The 24,477-nt window shown below is 40.9% G+C and overlaps 1 protein-coding gene across 17 annotated transcripts in view; it reads right to left on the reverse strand.

Moving 5' to 3' along the window:
- Positions 1-24,477, reverse strand: part of ZNF45 (zinc finger protein 45) — a 30,975-nt gene that overhangs the window by 2,757 nt on the left and 3,741 nt on the right. Inside the window, exons 2-8 of one of the 17 annotated variants that reach the window (XM_082438669.1) lie at positions 16,548-17,008; positions 13,423-13,504; positions 6,723-6,873; positions 6,552-6,624; positions 5,294-5,340; positions 2,543-2,715; positions 1,903-1,997 (exon numbers count right to left, since the gene is read on the reverse strand). In XM_082438669.1, coding sequence (XP_082294795.1) covers positions 1,903-1,997; positions 2,543-2,715; positions 5,294-5,308 — 283 coding nt within the window. In that variant the 5' untranslated portion in view covers positions 5,309-5,340; positions 6,552-6,624; positions 6,723-6,873; positions 13,423-13,504; positions 16,548-17,008. Of the gene's footprint in view, positions 1-1,902; positions 1,998-2,542; positions 2,779-5,293; positions 6,874-9,212; positions 9,249-13,422; positions 13,505-16,547; positions 17,009-24,477 lie in introns of all 17 variants that reach the window. The other 16 variants (XM_082438665.1, XM_082438668.1, XM_082438664.1 and 13 more) reach the window with 16 other exon arrangements.

Here is a 24,477-nt window from a genome sequence, read left to right on the forward strand (position 1 = left end):
TGGAATCCATTTAGAGTCATAGTAAGTTTCATAGGTGAGATATAAATTAGAAATCTGATGGCTACAGAGCAAGAAAAATACCTCCTAGGGAATGTTTAGAAAGACAAAGCTGTACCTTACTCAAAACCTTATCTTCTTTGCTGTAGCAGGTGGCTAATAAACAGCTTCCACATAATTCTGCCTACTGCATGCACATCTGACCAAAATGCTCAAAATGTCTAGTAAGACCCTTAGACAGATTATCAGAGGATGTCCCCAGGCAACGTTGAAAAACCTCTGCTTTATTTTAATGGAAGTTTACTCCAATGGAAGGAGACTTTGAGGCAATGAGTAAGTTGGAAAGATACATGTCTGGGAGAAATACCTTATCACCTAAGGCCCTAAAGTTCAGAGTATAAGCAGAGAGTGGTTCTTTGCCTCCTGCTGGGAAATATCCTTCAGGAAGACAAATGGGCTGTAAACTTTACTTCCCCTGGCCACAGAGCCAGGTCTTTCCCAACACTGAAAGGGTTAGCTGGAAAAAAAATCAAAGCCAAGTTTTGAAATTAGTATGTTACTGTAATAACATACATTATTCTAAAACCTCGTAACAGTAAAGTTCCTACAACCACCAGGGGTAAAAAAAAAGAGTGAAAAATTAGAAGGTTATCTTTTACAACAGAGCAAGAACTCGCGAGGAGGAAATAAATAGGGCATAATACAGAGTCTCGAAATCAACATTGGACCGGAAGAGTTACGTTCTCCTTGGAATTCTATTCCACCGATTAGCCATATAGCTTGCTACTAACTTCTTTTCAGGTGTCTCTTCAAATAACACCTTATCAGTGAGGCCTCTTTTACCATACAATATCATATAGTAAATTCTCCCTATCCATTCTACACGCCTGGCAATCTCCATTTGCCTTACCCTGTTTTGTTTTTACACAGCACATATTCCTATCCAACATACTACATACGTCCTTAATCTTTTTCATTTTATGTCGTCTCCCACTTGAATACGATACCCATGAGGACAAGCATTTTGTATTATTCACTGGTTTATCACCACTCCCAGAACACTGTCTGATACAGTGTTCAGTAAGTACATGTTGAATGGATAAAGAAATCCCAGTTTGACATCTCTGTGAGAGTTAGAGCCATGTTACAAAAGTAAAAGAGCTTTTTCAAGTAAGTTACCCATCACGTGAAAGAAAGTGGAAACAGCCATGTTGTTGGGAAGCTGAAAGGCTTCACTAGATGCAGGGCACCTACACGGATGTTGCTGATGAGAAAATCATGATGATCACAAAATCAGGGAACTCCCTGGCAGTCCAGTGGTTAGGACACCACACTCTCACTGCCAAGGGCCCAGGCTTGATCCCTGATCGGGGAACTAAGATCTCACAAGCCATGCAGTGTGGCCAAAAAAAAAAAAAATCATGGCAAAAATCACTCAGAAGGCCAAAAAAACCAGCACAGGGTATAAAGATGGCCATGGGGCCTATGGATTGCCTGCTTCTGAAATTTTTATACTCTCTTTCTGTATGTGTAAAATTTTTCCTTTTTCAAGTAGGAGTCAATATTTAAACTGCTCCCCCCCAACCCCATGGCCAAGGGAAAAAGTTGTTTTTGAAACCAGACTATAAAATTGATGGGCATATGGGATATCATAAGCCACTTTCAATAATGGGATTTTATTCTGAATCAGTAAGAAGCTATAAGAGGTTCTGAGCAGAGAAATGACAAGATTTGAATTTAAAAGAGTCACTCTGAGTGGAGAATTAACTGTGAATGAGCAAAGCAGAAGAGAGAGCATTACAAAGACTGAGGCAGTAATCCACAGTCTAGGTGCTGACATGGACCAGAGTCACAGCTGTGGAGGCAACAAGAAGCAGGACAGACTCAGGGTCACACGGCTCTCACCCGAGGAGCGATGGCTCTGGGTTGCTATCTTTATCATCCAAAGCTTTTCTTCTCTCTTTAACTGGGATATTACATCTGGTGTGAACGATTGATGCCCGGCAAAAAAGGCAAGGACAAACATTTAAAATCAATATGTTAGAGGCCCAAACTAAGAAAAACTGTGGTTCCCACTGCACTGTCTTCAGGACATCAAAATCAGTGTTTTCCTAACTTTTAATTATGACCCATGGGAGGAAATACATTTTATGCAAAAACCTAGGATAGGCAGACATTAAGTATAAATTACAGGAAAACATTATTTTCATCGCACCCTTTTCACCATTTCTCACACTATTCTTGGCAACAGGCCACAGTTTTTACTGCAACATGCAGTTATTGCCAAGGGCTCTGATATCTTCTACCCTATTTTATTTCGATTCCCTAAAGAGTGTCATGACCTACTAATTGGAGACGACCACAATTTGAAAAGCCAGAAAACATACAGCAGTCATGCGGTCAATTAACAGTTCGTTTACAAACACACTTTGGCCTGGGGAGAAAGACTAGAAAACGCCATCTCTGTGTCTCATGCTGATTAGAAAACCGGAAACCAGTTCAAGAGCGCCAAAGCCCTGCCCATTCAAGGACACGTAAATAAATACCACAGGGGCTGATCCGATGTTCAGTCCCAGAGTGCCCTTCCTCACCCACTGAGACCAGGTTCCGGAAGTTCTCCAGCATCACTTCCTGGTACAGCTGCTTCTGGGCAGAGTCCAGCAGCCCCAGCTCCTCCTCCGTGAAGACCACGGCCACGTCCTTGAAGGTCACCGCCTCCTACGACATCAAACACACTCCACCTGAACCTTGCAACGCAGGTCCCCTGGAGAAAGGGCAGCACTGAGAAAAGTGGGGATGATGTGTACGAAGTGGTTCCAGATTCTGGGACCAGAGTCAATTTTACCATAACATAGTTAAACATTTCCCATAACGCATTTACATTTTAGATTTTCTTCTTCTCACAATAAATGAGAAGAACAACTTTTTACATAGATTTTTGCTTCCCATCCAATTATTTTCTTAGGATAAGTTCCAAAGAGTAAAAACTGCAATGTCAAAGAATAGGCAGCTTCAAAATAATTATGTACAACAGCAGATTTTCTTTTCAACTTTTCCCCTATTTTATCCTCCTCCAAGAGTATATAAGTATCCCTGATTCTCTAAACCATTCACATTGAATATAACCATATTTTTAAATCCTAGGCAATCTTATCAGTAAAAAACAACTTATTTGGATTACCTGTACTTATTTATAATTAATACGTTCATCATATTTTCACATATTTACTAGCCATCTTCATTTTTTTCTTCAGAACCTTGCCTGTTAATGTTCTTTGCTCATACTCCAATTGGGGTTTTATCTTAGGATTCTGTAAAATTCCTATTCGAGATTTTAAGTTTTTTTTTTTTAGGGTGTGTATTATAAATATTTTCACCCACATTCTGCTATTGTTCTTGAACAGCTTTGGGTACAGCATGCTTTAGCATCCTTGACACTCCTGACATTTGAGGACAGATGACTCTTTGTTGGGGGTGGGGCAGGGGGCTGCTGAGTTCACTGTAGGATGTTTAGCAGCATCCCTGGCTTCTACACACTAGATATCAGTAGCACTCCCAAGCTGTGACACTAAAAATGTTTCCAGATGTTACCTGAGGGTAAGATCGCCCATAATTAAGAATCACTCGTATACAGCATTGTTTTAACTTTTCATACAAAGACTGTGTTCAGTGCCAGAGCCCTGCACATCCAGTGCCCTATATGAGCAACAGAGGTCATGGAGAAGAAGGGGCCACTGAGAGTGATCTATGGTAGGGACAGTATCATCTATGGAGTCTTCCACCCACCAGGACAACTAGGCACCCCACAGAATAGGTTAAGTCCCAGGTGGAGAATTCTTTTCCCTTGTCTCTCTTTATCCAAGTAAAAATCCTAGGAGTCTTTTTTGGATCGGTTGGATCTTTGTTTTCCTATGTGAACTTGAGCAGTTTTCATAAATTCTACAATCCTGTTTCTTTGTCATTAAAATGCAGAGGAGACCAAGTTCGGCCTCATAAGGTTGGTCTGAGACTAAATGCAGTTAAGAAATGAAGTCTCTGTACAGGTCCTTTTGTACTTTTAAAATTAAGTATATTAGTACTTTGAAAAAATTCATTAATATGTTAATAAAAAATATAAATCAATAAATAAAACATGCACATGATATGATTCAGACATGGGTAAGAAACAATCTAGCTTTCTTACATGAAAATATCTAATAATATTTTCTCTGTATGAAGCGTTAGTTAGATCCTGGTACACTCTGCCATTTTGGAATATTCTACATACAAAATACCCGAGGTACTGCATAGCAAATGTACTTTGTCAATTTAGAGTACCTAGAACATTAAGACCAAAGAATGGCAAATTCTTCCAAATTCCCTTTTGAGGAAATTGGTTGTATTAGGAAAACTGTTATTACAGTGTTTTGTTTTGTTTTTAAAATTTATTTTTACTTATTTATTTTTTGCTGTGTTGGGTCTTCGTTGCTGCGTGTGGGCTTTCTCTAGTTGCGGCAAGCAGGGGCTACTCTTTGTTGCGGTGCACGGGCTTCTCACTGCCATGGCTTCTTATTGCGGAACACAGGCTCTAGGCGCGCGGGCTCCAGTAGTTGTGGCATGCAGGCTCAGCAGTTGTGGCTCACAGGCTCTAGAGCACAGGCTCAGTAGTTGCGGCGCATGGGCTTAGTTGCTCCGCGGCATGTGGGATCTTCCCAGACCAGGGATCGAACCCGTGTCCCCTGCACTGGCAGGTGGATTCTTAACCACTGTGCCACCAGGGAAGCCCCTACAGTGTTCTTTAAAATGGTAAAAATTCTAAACTACCTAAATGTCCATGAATGGGGAAAAGTTATGAGACACACACACCCCGCCACACACACACAATGTACACAAATTCAAGGGAATATGATGTTGCCATTAAAGATGTGGGATATAGAATATCAATTAGAAAAGGTATAATTTGAGAGGTTTATACTACAGGAATTAAAAATATACAGTTATGAACACATATGAGGAAAAGAACATGGGAAAATGAAGACAGTTTTGTAAGGGAAACAGTAATAACGTGAGAGATTTTTTTCGTTGCTATTGACTTTTCCTGTTCTACTCTTATTTGTGAAATTACAAAAGGTGATAAAACAACAAAAATAAATCAAACAAAAATAAAAAGTAGGGATCATTCGGCCCTCTTCTTGGGAAGAGTTTCCCAAACGCCTACTGTTCTCTTTAATCTTTCCCAAGAAAGAGAAATAGAATGTGTCTTATCACTGAGAAATGAGGTGACAAGTTAACACCTAGAAGGGCAAGCCCAACTCACCTTGAACTTGGTCATTTTGCCCTCCTCCTTCTGGGGAAGCGCTGAGTCTTGGGCAGGCACAACGGGGGAAGGAGAAAAAAGCCGTCAGAGTCTGGCCAAGGGTGTCACTGACCCACATGGCTGCTTACTGTGAAGCAGCAACAGTGCCACTTCCTCAGGGTGGCCTGATGCGCAAAGCCTGGGCTGGATTCCAGATGCTACTCACCCCTTCAGCCAAGAGCCCCTGGGCAGTGAACGAGCCACCCAACCACACACAGTGGCCCTCATACAAGCTCATGTAGCTCTTAGGGTATGATTCTGATTCTGGGGAGGGCGGAAATTGAGAGTAAAGTACCCAGTTTAAGAGAGTAATTTCTGGGGCCAAGTGTCTAGGTTCATGAAACTGTGACGTATTAGCTGTAAAATCTTAGACAAATTATTAGTATCTCTGTGCTTCAATTCTTCCATCTGTAAAAATGGAGGGATTAACAACGGCTATCTCATAGGATTGTTGTAAGAATTAAATAAGTAGGCAGAAAGTTCAAAGAACACTTTCAGGGCACCTTATTTCTCAGTAGCAGCAGAAAGCAGGTAATATTCAGTAACATAAAACTTGTCCTCACAAATAGCTTCAATGGAGCCTTAAAAGGCTGTTGCTTTGTTGTATGAAAATCACCTTTAGCCTCTGCAATATCTGTTATTCTCTCTTGGTTTGTCATATTTAATTTGATGCCTTTGCAGTAATATTTAAGATTACATTGATTATTTTTTTTTCTGTGTAAAATATACATCACATAAAATTTTCCATTTTAACCATTTTTTAGGTGTAGAGTTCGTTAGGTGCGTTCATATTGTTGTGAATCATCACCACTAACAATCTCCACAACTTTTTCACCATCCCAAACTGAAACTCTGTACCTATTAAACACTAACTCTCCGTTCCCTTTCCCCTCGGTCCCGGGTAACCACTATTCTACTTTCTCTATGAATCTGATATTGTGGATGACGGCTTTTTCAAAGATGTAAGACCTTGATAATTTGACTTTGTTAACAGTAGGGCCTTAAAAACACTCTTATCATGGAGATGAAGAAAAATTAATAGAATCCTGTGATTTAACAGTAAGTTAGTCAACATGCCACTTAAATTAACAAGCTAATCATAGTAATGATAAAAACAACAAAAACGGCAATGTTTAACATTACATAAGCACTAAGTACGTGTTAGGGACCTTGAGAAGCACTTGGCACGCATTGTTCCACTAAGGTACCTCCCACACACCTGTGAAGAAGCTAGGGGTGTACTAGCCGTGTGACTCCAGTCTGATCACCTCCACCTCTGTGCCTCTCCTCAACTATAACAAGGAGAGAAAAAACAAAAGAATGTCAGTCCTAGGGTTACTGTGGTGGATGAATGAGCTAAATGCCCTTGGCATTGTACCTGGCATTTTACCAAGTTCTCAATAAATGATGACGATGACGACCGTTGTTCCCACGTAACAGATGAGGAAGCCGAGGCTTGGTGAGGTCAAGGGGCAGGGGCGGAACCTGAATCCAGCTCTCACAAAGAAGCCAGTCTTCTAGATCTTGTCTCTCTGCTGCTTCTAAAGAAAAAAATAAACAGATGGGAGTCTGAGGTCTCATGCAGAGAGAAACGAGAGCTTGAGAGCTAGGGATAAAAGACTGACATAGAAACAGGGAGAGGACTCTGAAGCCAGAGGATCTGCTTGAAGGAGATGAGAACAGGGTTGGGAAGGGTGTAGACTCTGGAATCAGACCCCCAGTATTTGAATCCTGGCACCTCCAACTTGCTACTACTTAGTTCCAAGGTCTGATCTGTAAATTAGGGATGGTTATAATAATAACAATAATTATTATAATTATATAATTATAATACAATATATTATAATTATATATTATATAGATATATAGTATAATATATCTATATAATAATATAATTATATATAATATAGTAATATAATTGTAATAATACCAACCTTATAGGAAGGTTAGTCAGTCTAAGTGACTCTACATAAAACATGTGGAACAGTATCTGGCAGCTTAAACATTCACTAGGGCTGCTTTACATGAAATAGTCAAGGAAGCTCTGCCTTTGGGTGGCTGCAACCGCACACGGCTTGATGAGCAGACGTGGGCAGGATTCCAGACGCCACTTATGCCTTCAACCGAGAGCCCCGGTGCAGTGAACGACCTGCCCAACCACACACAGTGGCCCTAATACAAGTTCTCGTAGCTGTCAGAGTATGATTCTGATTCTGGGGAGTGTGCAAATTGAGAGTAAAATATCCAGATTAAGAGATTAGTATTAGTTAATTATTGGTTCATTAATTACTTATTAGTTTATTATTATTAGCTAGTCCTACTCGAGATAGAAGAACCCTGTATGGAAAAGGGCAGTGTAAAACTTTCCAATCTTAGAAGAGATATCCTTGCAGGATTTGGAATTCACCTTGTTCTGACTCTATATTTGTCCAGTGACTTCTGCTCAGTAAGAAGTGTTTTACAGGGAGATCTTTCCACTACCTCTGTGGAAAGGGGATCATCAGTAAATCACTATCTGTTTTGGGATTAATACTAACTCAGCTTTACATCCCAAGCACCTAAAGCAGTGCCTGTAACACAGTGATCACTTAGCAGTCAGTGTCAATGTCAGTGTCCTGACACATGAGCCCGCCCCATACAGGTTCATTCCAGCAGAGGCACATAAAAAGACTAGACTAGTTGGTCAAAGGTCTCTTTGAGAGGCAAAATTCTGAGGCTGGTCCCACTTGGGAGGATTTGGAGAGCGGGGGTTTTATTTCCAAGTTTTTCTTCTAGGTCTTCCACAATATTTGCAAGATCAAGGTCATCTTTGGAAGGAAAAGGGCCTCTGGATTTTTAATACTATCTTAGGAAGGTGATTCCCACTCTTCAAAGTCAATGTCTAAAGAGACTCCTGTTACAAAATCCACAGTGTGTGTCCATCAAAACACTGAGAATGACAACTATTTAATTGCCTGCATGATTAGCACTAGACAGGATAACTTGTCAACTCTTCATTAAAAAATGAGTGTATTAATTCAATGAACATTTATGGAAATCAGACTAAAAGATACGACTACTCAAGTTCACAGTCTAGTGATTAGGAAACCAGCGATTGCCCTGCACATTGCTAAGTACCAGGGTAGTGAACTGGGTACTTTAGAAGCACAAGTCATGGGCCTTGGGGTCCACACTTGTTTGGAGCAGGTTCTACATCAATGTGGCTTGATCTGAGCCCTGGAGGATGATTGAGTTCTATTAGCCAGAGAGAAGCAGAATCTCTGAAAAACCTCAAGAGAACAAATGTTACGACTGTAAGTGAACACAAACAAGAGGCAGAAAAAGCTGGGCAGGAAGGCAGGATTCAAACCATAATGACGGGTGTCCCAGTTTACCGGCAAGTCAGCAGGAAAGCAGCAAAGGAAGGGAGAGTCAGAAGATTCCTTTGGTGTTGGAAACAGATCACTCTCCCAGCAGATGGGAGATCTGAGGGGAAGGGGCTGGGGCCAGGGAGACTGTTACCAGGGCCACACCAAGAATCACGTCCTTCTTTATTTGAATGTCACCTCCTCAGACAGTTCCTCCCTACAGAGAATTTCAATCTCCTAATGACATCCCAACACTTCTGACCCCCCATCCCTGCTTAATTCTTTTCTCTTTAGCACGTATCACTCTTTAACATCCTACTAGGTATTTTGCTCATTTACATTCATCACATCTGTCCCGCAGGGAGTTTTGTTTCTTGCTGTGTCCCCAATACCTAGGATGCTGCCACAGGCGCTTGCCAGGAACTCAACAAAGATTCACAGAATGACTGCTGGAATGAAGAACTGAAAGACGCACCATGTAGATCAGGGCCTCGCGATTTATCTCCCGAATCATTCATTCAAAATATACTTACTGAGAGCCTGCTCTGTGCCAGCCAAGGAGCCTAGATCTGAAAGATACAGCAGTGAACAAAGCAGGCAAAGACCTTGATCTCATGGAGCTGATAGTATAATGGGGTACAAGGGCAGTAACACACTGATATTATAGTGAGAGTTGCTTTTAAGAAGAATAAGGCAGGGTAAAGGTATAGGAAGAGGTGGAAGGAGGGGCTGGTACAGATTAAGTTTTTGTCATGGAAGGCTTCTCTCACCTTTGAGCAGAGACCTGAACTAAGGCAGACAGAGCCATGCAGGTATATGATATCTGAAGGACGAGTAATTAAGTCAGAGGGAAACAGAAAATATTTTTTGTTAAAAAGTCCTGAGTCAGTTCTCACTACCAGTGCGTCTCAAATTTTAATGTTCCATGAATCAACTGGGGACCCTGCCAAGACAGAGGGCAAATCAGGAGATAAAGGATGGGGACGAAGAATCTACATTTCTACTAAGATGCCAGGTGATGATACTGCTGGTCCCTGGATCACAATTTGAGTAGCATCAGTCAAAATCAGCCCTCTTGGGACTTCCCTGGTGGTGCAGTGGTTAAGAATCCGCCTGCCAATGCAGGGGACACGGGTTCGAGCCCTGGTCCAGGAAGATCCCACATGCCGAGGAGCAACTAAGCCCATGTGCCCCAACTACTGAGGCTGCGCTCTAGAGCCTGCGAGCCACAACTACTGAGCCTGCGAGCCACAACTACTGAGCCTGCGAGCCACAACTACTGAGCCTGCGTGCCACAACTACTGAGCCCGCGCGCCTAGAGCCCATGCTGCACAACACGAGAAGCCACCGCAATGAGAAGCCCATGCACCGCAATGAAGACTAGCCCCCACTCGCCACAACTAGAGAAAGCCCGTGTGCAGCAATGAAGACCCAATACAGCCAAAATAAATAAATAAATAAATTTATTAAAAAAAAATGCTCAGACCTTATCCAAAACTAATTAGATCAGAATCTGTGGAGGTGGGTTGCTGATATCTGCATTTTTGCCCCCCTTCCACCATCCCAGGCTATGATTTCATTGTCCAGTCAGGACACTGCACCAGGCAATGAACCCCAGGCAAAATGACACCAAGGCCCATGCCCTTGACCAATATGCAGTGGTTCTCAAACTCTGGTGTGCATCTCTATTGTAAGGCCTAAATTCCAAGCGCTACCAAGACATCTCTGAGCCTCACAGGGCCCAGAAGGCATAGCCGTGAGTTCCTCTGCTCTCTCCAGATACGGCCCTTTCCCCTGGGAAGAGGTGCCCCATCCAGCTAGTTCCCCTATGGATTAACCATGTTTTTAGATTCTGTATTAGCTGTTTGACATCTGTGATTACTAACCTCTTCCTAAATCTGTTGAATCACAAGGCCAGACTGTCGACCACAGTTACTTACACATTCCCTGCAAGCCAGTTTCCGAGGGCACAAGAGGGTCATAATATAATCCGCCCAATCACTGCCCTCTGACCTGCCTGTTCTCACTTAGTGCCCAACAGGGGATGTCTCCACCTAGTTCCTTCCCGCCACTATAGTCACAAAGGCACGGTCCTCTCTCCCTGCTCCCCGACCCCTGCATGTGACAGGATTCGTGTGGCCCTCGGTGGCATGCTGTGTCTCTTGTTCCTGGGGGACTTGTAAGTACTAAAACCTTTCTTTCTCAATCACCTCTCCACGTTGTATTCGGTCACCTTTATAAATGAAGACCTGACACAATTCACTCCATCAGCTGGACCAGCCTCACCCACTGAGTCCTCAGCCTACCAGGTTTCATCTCTGTGCCAGCTGCGAAATTGTTCAAAGAAGCCTATCACGTCCTCCTGCCGGAAGCAAGGTCACCCTACCCTCTGTTCACTACCGAGCCTGCCTCCCGGAGCCCCCGCTGCTTCATTCTAGTCCCGAGTGCAGCCCTGGGTGGCCCGGCACAGCAGGCAGCGTCCTCCTCCCGCAGGCTGTATGTGACAAATAAACTGCTGCCAATCTCAGCTGGCCGGTGTGGCCATCTCATACTGTTTAGGACAAGGATTTCTCCTTCCTAAACCAGGTGAAAAGGAAGTGACTGGAACAGCATCAGAATCTTCCAGAGAGCTAAGAAAGAACACAGAAGCCTAGACTCACTGAAATAGTAAAAGGACTGGGTCTTTAGAGTGTTTGCCAGGTTCCCCAGGTGATTCTAATATGACCAAAGTCTGGGAACCACTGCACTATCCTATTCTGCCTCTCAAGGAGTTATCTGAGTTGCCCAAGAATAGCCGGGAAGCCCAGGGTAGGGCTAGGCCTGGCACTCAGGCTTCCTGATGACCAGCTCCCTGCTCCTCTCCATTGTAAGATGCCCTTGGAGGTCTAAGAGGCAAGAGTAACTTGTAAATGCCCCATGGACGCAAATCCTCAGAGGGAAAAGGGAGGCTTCCATTTAAAGCAGTGCTGTCCAACAGAAATACAATGCAAGCTACATGGGTAATTTACATGTTTCTAGCAGCTACATTAAAAAATGTAAAAAGAAGTGAGCTTAATTTTAACAATATATTTTATTTAACCCAACATATCCAAAATATTACTACTTCAACTTGCAATCAATATAAAAATTATTGAGATCTTTTACATTCCTTTTCAGTGCTTGAAATCCCTTGTGTGTCTGACACAGTACATCTCAGCACCAGCCACATCTCAAGAGCTCAATGGTCTCATGTGGCCAATGGCTACGATACTGGCTGGTGCAGACTTAGACCTTTTTAAAGCAATAGAGACCATATAATCATCCCACAGGGACTCACTAGGTTCAAAAGACAGCCAATTATGTTAGTTGTAAGTTTCAACAATGGTTATTACTGAAACTATTCATTTTTGTTCAACTGTATGGTAGAATTGAAGCATTAAAAGAATAAGGTAGGGAAAAACAGAATACCCTAAAATATGCTTTGCCCTTTTAATAACTCACTGCATTTTTCATATTGCATACTCCCCGGTAATAAATAAAGGACAACTCTAGTCTGTAATACATAGAGGAGGTACTATGTGCCAGGCACTATTTCAAGCACTTCCCATATCATATCCCCTTTAATCTTCACAAAAACTTTAGGAGGTAGGCATTAATTTTGTGGTAGGTATTAATATTGTGACGTAAGAAAACTTAGGCACAGACAAGTTAAGTAAGTTGCCCAAGGTCATCCAGTCACAAAGTGCTGGAGCCATGTTTCAAACCCAGCGGCCGAGGTTTGATCCTGGCTCTGCCCCTTGCTGACTGTGCAACCAGGTCATTTATTCAATTGTCTACAACTGTTTCTTCCCTTTATTTATTTATTTGGCCATGCCGCACAGCTTGCGGGATCTTAGTTCCCCGACCAGGGATGGAACCCACGCCCTCAGCAGTGGAAGTGTGGAGTCCTAACCACTAGACTGCCAGGGAATTCCCTGCTTCTTCCTTTTAAAAATGAGAATAATGATAGCATTGTGATGAAAGAAAAATGAGTCAGTGCACATACAGCATTGGAAATTCACTGAGTCACAAAAGGTGCCCAACAAATGTCAGCTATTCTCATCATCTCCATCATGTTCCCTACATATTAAACAAAAAATTGAACATTAACATCGATTGGAAAACAAACTTATGGTTACCAAAGGGGAAGGGGGGGGAAAATTAGGAGCTTGGGATAAATATATTCATGCTACTATGTATAAAATATATCACCAACAAGGACCTACTGTACAGCTCAGGGAACTATACTCAGTTTCTAGTAATAACCTATAATGGAGAAGAATATGAAAAAGAATATATACATATATGTATAACTGAATAACCTTGCTGTATACCAGAAACTAACACAACATTGTATATCAACTATACTTCAATTTAAAAAAGAAAAAAAAAAGGATGGATTCTTTTTAAATGTATATATACACACATGTATAACTGAATCACTGTGCTGTACACCTGAAACTAACACGACACTGTAAATCGACTATACTTCAATTTTTTATAAGAATTCATTTGTTTCCAAGGAAATTTGTTTTAGAGCACGACGATACTAGGCATGATCATACATTAACTTTTGAACGCTCCGAAAAAGTTGGTGGATTCTACATCTCCCCAAAAGTAAGTGAGGTATCAGACAAGGCATATGGTTATAGACTGTCGTTCTATTTTTGTTCTCTAATCACAGGCTGTGTAGCCCTTTTGGGCAGCTGCATGAATCACACTTACTGAACAACTCCTCTCTGCCGACCCCGTGCTGGGCACTCCGAGAAGAATATGACCAGATCCATGAATCAGAGGACCCTGTAGCCTAACAGGAGAGAGAGATGAAACTGAGAGTTACATGCCCTATGGCAAGTGCAACTCCAAAGGAGCAAAGGAAATTCATCATTTTCCTTCCATAACTGCAACTCTTTCTAACTTTTTCATATAAATAACATTCTCCTAGTTGCCATGTGTGAAAATCTTAGAGTTGCTGTTAATACCTGTTATGGGCTGAATTGTGACCCCCCCCCAGCCCCAAACTCATACGTTAAACTCCTAATCTCCAGGACCTCAGAATGTGATTGTATTTGGAGATGGGCATTTAAAGAGGTGACTAAGTTAAAATGAGGTCATTAGGGTGGGCCCTAAATCAATCTGACTGGTGTCCTTCTAAGAGGAAATTCGGACACAAACAGGGACAGCAGGGGCATGCACACACACACAAAGGAAAGACCGGGAGGACACAGCAAGAAGGCGGCCATCTACAAGCCAAGGAGAGAGGCCTCAGAAGAAACGAAACCTGCTGATACCTTGAGCTTGGACTCCCAGCTCCAGAACTGTAAGAAAATTAATTTCTGTTGTTTAAGCCACCCAGGCTGTAACAGCTTGTTCCAGCAGCCTTAGCAAACTAATACAATCTCCCCTCCCTTGGTCTTCGTACCTAAACAACTTATAATAATTAATTTTTAAGTCCTACTAACTCAACATCTGGGTTTGCTTTAAAATACTCAATGGGAAAAATGTGTGCATGGGGAGAGGGAGATGCAACAAGATTAGTAAGGACTGAAGTAGGGTGACTGCTACACAGGAATTCATTACATTGATATTATACTTTGGGTTGTCTGGAAATTTCCAGAATTAAGAGTTAAGGATATGGGGCTTCCCTGGTGGCACAGTGGTTAAGAATCTGCCTGCCAATGCAGGGGACACAGGTTCAAGCCCTGGTCCACGAGGATCACACATGCCGTGGAGAAACTAAGCCTGTGAGCCACAACTACTGAGTCTGTGCTCTAGAGCCCACGAGCCACAACTACTGAGCCCGTGCGCCACAACTACTGAAGTCCATGCGCCTAGAGCCCGTGCTCTGCAACAAGAGAAGCCACCACAATGTAAAGCCCACGAACCGCAACTAGAGAAAGCCTGTGCACAGCAACAAAGACCCAACACAGCCAAAAATAAATAAATTTACAAAAAAAAAAGTTAAGGATATGAATAATCTGATAACAATTTTGTATAACATAAATACACACTGAAAACTGATAAACAGAAATGCACTGAAATGTTAATAATCATCTATATCCTATATGTCTATGTCCTATATATGCCATACATATACTATATGTTATAACATGTACATCTATATTGGTAATTCTTAATGTTTTTCATTACATCATATCTCTACATTTTCTGAATTCTCTACAATGAATGTGCATTTCTTGTATAATCGGAATATAAACTATAAATATTATTTAAAATAAGATTAAATGAGAATGCTTTCAATTTTTTTTCAATGTATTTACTTTTATTATTTATTTTATTTTTGGCTGCGTTAGGTCTTCGTTGCTGCGCGTGGGCTTTCTCTAGTTGTGGCGAGCGGGGGCTACTCTTCATTGCGGTGTGCGGGCTTCTCATTGCGGTGGCTTCTCCTGTTGCACAGCACGGGCTCTAGGCACGCGGGCTCAGTAGTTGTGGCTCGCGGGCTCTAGAGCGCAGGCTCAGTAGTCGTGGCGCATGGGCTTAGTTGCTCCGTGGCATGTGGGATCCTCCCGGACCAGGGCTCAAACCCGTGTCCTCTGCTTTGGTAGGCGGATTCGTAACCACTGCGCCACCAGGGAAGCCCTCACATTTTTATAAAGACACCCAAACTCACTAACCCTGCTTTCAAATCCTCTACAATAAAATTCCAACCTACCTCCACAACTTGATGCCAAATGCCTCCTCTGCAGCCAGTTTCCTATGGTTGAATATTTCGATAGACTGTTTTTCTATTTTGTTTCCTAATTCCAATTTGGGGATTTTAAACTAGGGGACCAAGGATATCCAAAGATATAAGGAACGCAAGTCCTAGACTCAAATCCCACTGCTCTTAAGTAACTTATGCTCTCTCTATCTCCATTTCGTCATCTGAAATAGAGGTAATAAAAGTATTCACTTCATAGGTCCTGGTGAAGGTTAAATGTACTAATTATTATACAGCCCTTAGGATGAGACTTAGGACTCAATGTTTAACTATTTTGATTAACACTCATGCTCTGTACACGATCTACATATTTTCACAATTATTTAACAGTAACTGAACGCTTTTGTAGCAGAAATATTTACTAATGAATACCTTCTACCACTGCAACAGAAAAGGAAGATGCTAAATCCTGCCACGGTGGGGCTCTGCTACCAGAAGCCCTGGGCTCACTCCTCTCTTTTCTACAGCCCCCCTTTTCAGATACCAGGGCAGGAGAAGGAAAGGAGGCTGGGAGACACAACGACTTTGTGGTCCTGGGAAAACTACAGCGGGTATCTGTGGGTGACCCACATTTTCTTTAAAAACGGGTCAGAAGTCGTCCAGGCACAGCCTCCTTTCCGGCAGGGATCAGAAAGAAGAGCCAGTGGCATTTCGAGGAGCTTCCACCGAAAGCGATGCTTTTCTGATTATCATATCATTAACAGCTGACACCCTGCCACACGCCTGATCTGTCCCAAACATTTCTCTTGTATAAGGCAGGTACTCGTAATATCCCTTTTTACAGAAAAGGAAACCAAGGCACAGAAAGATTAAATTCTCATCCAACCTTATGTCGCTAGGAAGTAACAGAGCGTGTGGAAAGAAGGTGCTGGGGGGAGGTGGGTTGGACGGCAAAGAGCCCGGGAGACAAACTGCCGATTTCGGTCCGCCTACAATCCGAGGACTTGCGAACCGCCGCAAACGCAGAGAATCGGGCCAGGGGAAAGAAAGCGGCTGCCCCCGCCCCTCCACCCCGCCTTCTGCCGCAGGTCGAGGCTTTTCTGCCCTGTGACCGAGGACCGAGGCCGGCTGATCCCAGGACCAGATCAGAAAAGTTAAAAGAAACCGCAGGCTCCCAAAGATCACTCACCTCCCTGAGAGAACCGAAGGCCACAATCGCAATCTCCTGAAGCGGAAATACCTCCGACTACGCGGAGCTCCTGGACTACATTTCCCAGCATCCCCGAGAGGAACAAGAGCCGCTGCCCCGCCCCCCGGGGCGAAAGTGCCGACTCCAACATCGACGGCCTGAATCGAATTTCCCAGAATCCACGAAAGGAGCGGCTTCGTATTCTCGCCCTCCGGTATCCGAAATGCCTCCAAACACGCACAGCACTGGATTGTACTCTATTTCCCCAGCGACGCGATGAACACATCCGCGCTTTCCTGGAGCAGAAGTGCCCCAATCACAGGAAGCGTCGAGACTACACGTCCCAGAATCCTCTGTAGGGCTGAGCTTCCCGCCTGTCTGCAATTTTATTTTTGAATCAGCAGGTGGAGTCTTGGGGCGCTTGTAGAACTTGGCTTGCGTTTTCTTTTTCTCATTGTTCCCTGACAGAAATTGGAAATATAAATGGAAAAGTAAATGGAAAATAATTATAAAGGCGTGCTATGCGTGAGGTAAAAATAGAGATCGTAAAAGGGACGGGCTGAGCTATAATGAACAATCTTCTTTACTACCTGGACCTGGAGTCACCTTTGACCAAGAACCCATAAAAAGGAGGTGCAACCAATGGGAGATGAAAGAGAAGCAGCAAAATTCTCCGCTTTTCCTTTACTTTGGTTTTCTTGCATTGTTAGGGAATTGGAGAAAATATTACAGTATTTAATACCACCCTACATAATATTTCGGAAAAGTTATTCTTTGAGTTCCAATTAAGAAATCACACCATGTAATTCGTATTCCTTTTTAACGGAAATATAATTGATATATAACATTGTGTAAGTTTAAGGTATACAACATGTTGATTTGATACATTTATTTATTGCAATATGATTACCATCTTAGTGTTAGCTAACACGTCTATCACCTCACCTAATTTTCATGTCTTTTTTGTGGTCAGAATTAGGGTCTAGTCCCTTAGCAACTTTGAAGTTTATAATACAGTAGTATTGACTATAATCACTATGCTGTCCATTAGCTCTCCAGGACTTATCTCCTAGTTCCAAATCTGTACCCTTAAACAACGTATCCCATTTCCCCAACCCCCAACGTGTAATATCCATCATTCTACCCTCTGTATTTATGAGTTTGCCTTAAGATTCAACATATAAGTGATATCATACAGTATCCCTTTGTCTGAATTAATCTCACTTAGCATAATCCCCTCAAGGTCCACCTACGTTGTTGCAAATATCAGCGTTTCCTTCTTTCTCATGGCTGAATAAATTCCATTGTATATATGCCACAACTCCCTTATCCAGTCATCTGTTGACAAACACTCAGGTTGTTTCCATACTGTGAATAATGCTGAAATAAACATGGGAGTGCATATACCTCTTCAAATTCCTATTTTCATTTACTTTGAATATATACCCAGAAGTAGAATTGCTGTATCATATGGTAATTCTATTTTTAATTTTTCGAGGAAACTCTATATTGTTTTCTATAATGGATACACCAATTTACATTCCCACCAACGGTGTACAAGGGTTCCCTTATCTCCACATCTTCACCAACACTTGTTATCTCTTGTCTTCCTGATGATAGTCATTCTAACAGGGGTGACGTGATATCTTATTGAGATTTTGATTTGTATTTCCATGCTGATTAGTGATGTTGAGCATCTTTTATGTACCTGTTAGCCATTTGTATTTCTTCTCTGGAAAAATGTCTATTGAATTCTTATGCCCTTTTTAAAAACAATGGACTGTTTGGGTTTTTTGGCTATTGAGTTGTATGAGTTCTTTACATATTTTGGATGTTAACCCCTTATCTGATATATGCTTTGAAAATATTTTCTCCCATTCCGTTAGTTGCCTTTTCATTTTTAAAAGTATTTCTTTTCCTGTACAGAAGCTTTTCAGTTTGATGTAGTCCCACTTGTTCATTTTTACTTTTGTTGCTTGTGCTTTTTGTGTCATATCCAAAAAATAATTGCCTGGTCCAATGTCGAAGAATTTTTTCCCTGTGTTTTCTTTTAGAAGTTTTATGGCATCAGGTCTCACATTTAAGTCTTTAATCCATTTCAAGATAACTTTTGTGAGTGGTTTAAGATAGAGGTCAAATTTCATTTTTCTGCATGTGGTTATCCATTTCTTGAAGAGGCTATAATTTTCCTATTGAGTGTTCTTGACTCCCTTGTCAAGTATTAGTTGACTATATATGCAGGGGCTTATTTCTGGGCTCTTGATTCTGTTCCATTGGTCTATGTGTCTAACTTTATGTCAGGACCACACTGTTTTAATTACTATATCTTTGTAGTATAGTTTGAAATTAGGAAGTGTGATGCTTCTGGCTTTGCTCTTCTTTCTTCTGATAGCTTTGGCTATTAGGGGTCTTTTGTGGTTCCACACAAAGTTTTAGAATTTTTTTTCTATTTCTGTGAAATATGCCATTGGAATTTTGATGGGGATTGCATTGAATCTATAGATGGCTTTGGGTAGTAGGAACATTCTAACGATATTAATTCTTCTGGTCCAAGTACACAGGATATTTTTCTGTTTATTTGTGTCTTCAATTTCTTCCATCAAAGTCTTATCATTTTCAGTATACAAGTCTTTCATCTCCTTATTTAAATTTATTCCTAAGTATTTTATTGTTTTGATGATATTTGATGGAATTATTTTATTTCTTTTTTAGACACTTTGTTGTTACTGTATAAAAAAGCAACTGATTTTTGCACGTTAATTTTGTATTGTTCAACTTTACAGAATTCGTTGATCAGTTCTAACAGTTTTGGGGTGTAGTCTTTAGGATTTTCTATATATATAAAAGCATATCATCTGCAAACAAAGGCAATTTTATTTCTTCCTCTCTGATTTTGATGCCTTTTAATTTCTTTATATTTTCTGATTGTTCTGCTGGGACTTTCAGTACTATGTTGAGTAGCAGTGGTGAGAGAGGGCACCCTTGTTTTGTTCCTGTTCTTAGAGGAAAAGCTTTCAACCTTTCACCATTGAGTATTATGTTAGCTCTGGGTATGATGTATATGGCTTCTATTATGTTGAGATATGTTCCATCTATACCAATTTGTTGAGAGTTTTTAATCATGAAAGGATGTTGTATTGTCAAATGCTTTTTCTGCATCTCTTTAGATGGTCCTGTGATTTTTATCTTTCATACTGTTAATGTGATGTAATGTGGTACACACTGCATATTTTTACAAAATAGTTATTTATTTTGGCTGTGCCGGGTCTTAGTTGTGGCACACGGGATCTTCGTTGTGGTATGCAGACTTCTTACTTGTGGCATGCGTGTGGGATCTAGTTCCCTGACCAGAGATTGAACTCGGGCCCCCTGCATTGGGAGCGCAGAGTCCTACCCACTGGACCACCAGGGAAGTCCCCACATTGTGTATGTTCAACCATCCTTGTATCCCAGGGATAAATCCCACTTGGTCATAGTGTATGATCCTTTTAATATGCCGATGAATTCAGTTTGCTGATATTTTGTTGAGAATTTTTGCATCTATGTTCATCAAGGATATTGGTCTGTAGTTTTCTTTTCTTGTAGTGTCCTTATCTGGCTTTGGTATCAGGGTATTTCTAGGCTTGTAAAATGAGTTTGGGAGTGATCCTTCCTTTTTAATTTTTGGAAGAGTTTGAGAAACATTGGTGTTCATTCTTCATTAAATGTTTGGTAGAATTCACTAGTGAAACCATCTGGTCCTGAGCTTTTCTGTGTTGGGTGGTTTTTGATTACTGATTCCAACTCCTTACTTGTTAGCAGTCTAATTAGACTTTCTATTCCTTTCTGACTTGGTCTTTGTCGGTTGTGTTTCTAGAAATCTATCCTTTTCTTCTGGGTTATCCAATTTGTTTGCATGTAATTATTCATACTAGTCATTTATGATTCTATGTATTTCTGTGGTATCAGTTGTAAGGTCTCCGCTGTCATTTCTGATTTTATTTATTTGAGTACTTTTTTTTCTTCATCTAGCAAAAGTTTATCAATTTTATTTATCTTTTAAAAACAGCTCTTAGCTTCATTGATCTTTTCTATTGTTTTTTCTAGTCTCTATTCCATTTATTTCTGCACTTTGTTTTTTCCTTCCTTTTGCTAACTTTGGGCTTAGTTTGTTCTTCTTTTTCTAGTTTCTCCTGGTGTAAAGTTCAGTTATTTATTTGAGATCTTTTAATTTTCTTAATATAGGTGTTTATTACTAATAACTTCCCTCATAGAATTGCGTTTGCAGCATCCCTTTAGGTTTTGGCATATTGTGTTTCCATTTTCATTCATTTCAAGATATTTTTTGATTTCCTTTTTAATTTCTTCTTTGATCCAGTGGTTGTTCAAAAGTGTGCTGTTTAATTTCCACATATTTGTAGATTTTCCATCTTTCCTCCTGTTATTGATGTCTAGTTTCATACCATTGTGGTTGGAAGAGATACTTGATATAATTTCATATGATTCAAGTTCAACATTTCCTTGTTGAACTATTCATTCAAACAGAAAATCAACAAGGAAATGTTGAACTTGAATCATACATTAGACCAAATGAACCCAACATACATATATAGAACATTCCACCCAACAGTAACAGAATACACATTATTCTCAAGAGCACACAGAACAGTCTCCAAGATAGATCATATAATAGGCCACAAAGTAAATCTTAGAAAATCTAAGAAGAGTGAAATCATTCATTAACAAATTATAGTAGCTATAGTTTTTATTTTTAATTGGGTATTTATTTTTCCCCTCAGTCTATATGTCTGAGGAGGAGACCACACATGCAGGGGTCTTTCTTTCAGTATATATATATATATTTTTTTTAACTTTTATTTTTTTTAATTTTTATTTATTTCTTTATTTAGTGGCTGCGCTGGGTCTTTGTTGCTGTGCGCAGGCTTTCTCTAGTTGCGGTGAGCGGAGGCTACATTTCATTGCAGTGCGCGGGCTTCTCTTCTCATTGCGGTGGCTTCTCTTGTTGCGGAGTACAGGCTCCAGGCACACGGGCTTCAGTAGTTGTGAGTCGCGGGCCCTAGAACGTAGGCTCAGTATTTGTGGCACATGGGCTTAGTTGCTCCACGGCATGTGGGATCTTCCCAGACCAGGGCTCGAACCTGTGTGCCCTGCACTGGCAGGCGGATTCTTAACCACTGTGCCACCAGGGAAGTCCCTACAGTTATTTTTAATACTCCTGTCCTTTAACTTTTATACTATAGTTAAGTGGTTAACACACTACCATACTACAGTACTAGAGATTCTGAATTTGTACATTTATCTTTGCCAGTGTGTTGTATACTTTCATATTTTCATGTTACTAATTAGCACTGTTTCATTTCAGCTTGAAGAACTCCTTTCAGCATTTTGTTAAGCAGGTCTAGTGGTGATGAATTACCTCCATTTTTGTTTGGGAAAGTATTTCTCCTTCATTTCTGAAAGATAACTTTGTCAGAGTATCCTTGGTTTGCAGCTTTTTTCTCTCAGCCTTTCACAGAGGTAAAGTGCCTCTTTATCACATCATATCAAGGCTGTACAATCAACAGGATGTATCACTGTTGATGTTGACCTTGACCATCTAGATGAGGTAGGGTTTGTCAGGTTTCTCTATTATAAAATTTCTCTTTTTCCCTCTTTCCATATTGTGCTTTTTGGAAAAAAGTTACTACGCATAGCCCACACTGAGGAAATGAGGAGTTATGGTCTGCCTCATTGAGGGCAGGGTAGCTACATAAATTATTTAGGAATATTTCATAATTTTAATGCTAGTATAAACAGTGTTTTTTACTTTCAATTTCTGATTGTGTGTTTATTTCTCCTTTCAATTTTTGCTTCATGTGTCTTGGAGCTCTGTTGCTAGGTGCATACACAGTTAGGACTGATATGTCTTCTTAGTGAATAGGTCCTCTATAATTGTGTAATATCCCACTTTATCCCTAGTGATTTTCCTTGTTCTAAAGTCTAAGATTGTCTGGTATTAATGTAACCACAGCAGTTATATTTTGCCTTTTTTTTATTTTTTATTTTTATTTTTTAAAATTTATTTATTTATTTATTTATGGCTGTGTTGGGTCTTCGTTTCTGTGCTAGGGCTTTCTCTAGTTGTGGCAAGTGGGGGCCACTCTTCATCGCGGTGCGTGGGCCTCTCACTATCGCGGCCTCTCTTGTTGCGGAACACAGGCTCCAGACGCGCAGGCTCAGTAATTGTGGCTCACAGGCCCAGTTGCTCCGTGGCATGTGGGATCTTCCCAGACCAGGGCTCGAACCCGTGTCCCCTGCATTGGCAGGCAGATTCTCAACCACTGCGCCACCAGGGAAGCCCTATTTTTCCTTTCTAATTGTGATAAAATTTACATAACATAAAATTTACTATTTTACCCATTTTTAAGTGTACCATTCAGTAGTGTTAAGTATATTCACACTGTTGTGTAACCACAATGACTACCCATCTCCAACTTTTTCATCATCCCATACTGAAACTGTACCCATTAAACAATAACTTTCCATTTTCCCTCTCCTAACCTCTGGTAACTGCTGTTCTACTTCTGTATCAATGTATTTGACTATTCTGAGTACGTCGTGTACTTCCACATTCATATTATTAACCAGAATTCAATATTTACTTATAATAATTTTCTTTTGAGGTAAAACTTACATACAATGAAATGCACAAATCTAAAGTAAACATTTACTAAGTTCTGATTAATGCATTCATTGGTATAAGCCAAATCTCTATCAGGATATAGAACATTATTACCAGCCCACAAAGTTCTCTCATGCCCTTCTAATCAATCCTCACTCCAACTCCACAGGAAGCAACTACTGCTCTCGTTTTCCACCACAGATTACTTTTGCCTGTTTTAGAACATCACAGAAACTGAATCAAAGTGCATACACTCTTTTGATTAATGTATCTTTCACTCAATATATTTTAGATTCATCCATGTTGTTGTATATATATTCTAAGTTCATTCCTTTTTACTGATGAATAGCAGCCCATTGAATGAATAAACCATTTTGTTTATCCATTCTCTTAAGGATGGACAGCTGTGCTGTTTCCAGGTTTGGGCTATTAGAAATAAAGCAGTGATTGAGCGATCTTGTACAGATCTTTGGGAGAACATATGTTTACTTTCCACTTAAACAAATATTTGACTTGAATTGCTTGGTAAGGGTATGTCTGCATGGTAAATGTTAACAGGGTTAGTTTCATAAGAACATGCCAGACCCTTTTCCAAAATAATTGCAACATTTGACACTCCACCAAAAACATGTGAGATTTATAAATGCTCCAGACAACATTGGTGTTGTCAGTCTTTATAACTTTAGCCATTCTGGTGGGTGTGTAAGGGTATCTCATTGCAATTTTAATTTGGATTATTCTGGTGGTTAATGAACACCTTTTATGTGTCTATTAGCAATTTGCATATTATTTGGTACACTCTCTATTGTAATAACTCCATTTTAAAAATATATTTATTTATTTTATTTATTTATTTTTGGCTGCATCAGGTCTTTGTTGCTGCGTGCAGGCTTTCTCTAGTTGTGGCAAGCAGGGGCTACTCTTCATCGTGGTGCGCGGGCTTCTCATTGCAGTGGCTTCTCTTATTGTGGAGCACAGGCTCTAGGCATGCAGGCTTCAGTAGTTGTGGTGCACCAGCTCAGTAGTTGTGACTCGTGGGCTCAAGAGCACAGGCTCAGTAGTTGTGGCGCACAGGCTTAGTTGCTCCTTGGCATGTGGGATCTTCCCAGACCAGGGCTCGAACCTGTGTCCCCTGCACTGGCGGGTGGAGTGTTAACCACTGCACCACCAGGGAAGTCCCTATCATTCTTGATACTGGTAATTTGTGTCTTCTCCTATTTTTCCTTTTTAGTCTGATGATAAGTTTGTCAATTGTATTGATCTTATCAA

This window comes from Balaenoptera physalus (genome assembly GCF_965194825.1).
Source record: "Balaenoptera physalus genome assembly, chromosome: 19".
Taxonomy (NCBI): Eukaryota; Metazoa; Chordata; class Mammalia; order Artiodactyla; family Balaenopteridae; genus Balaenoptera; species Balaenoptera physalus.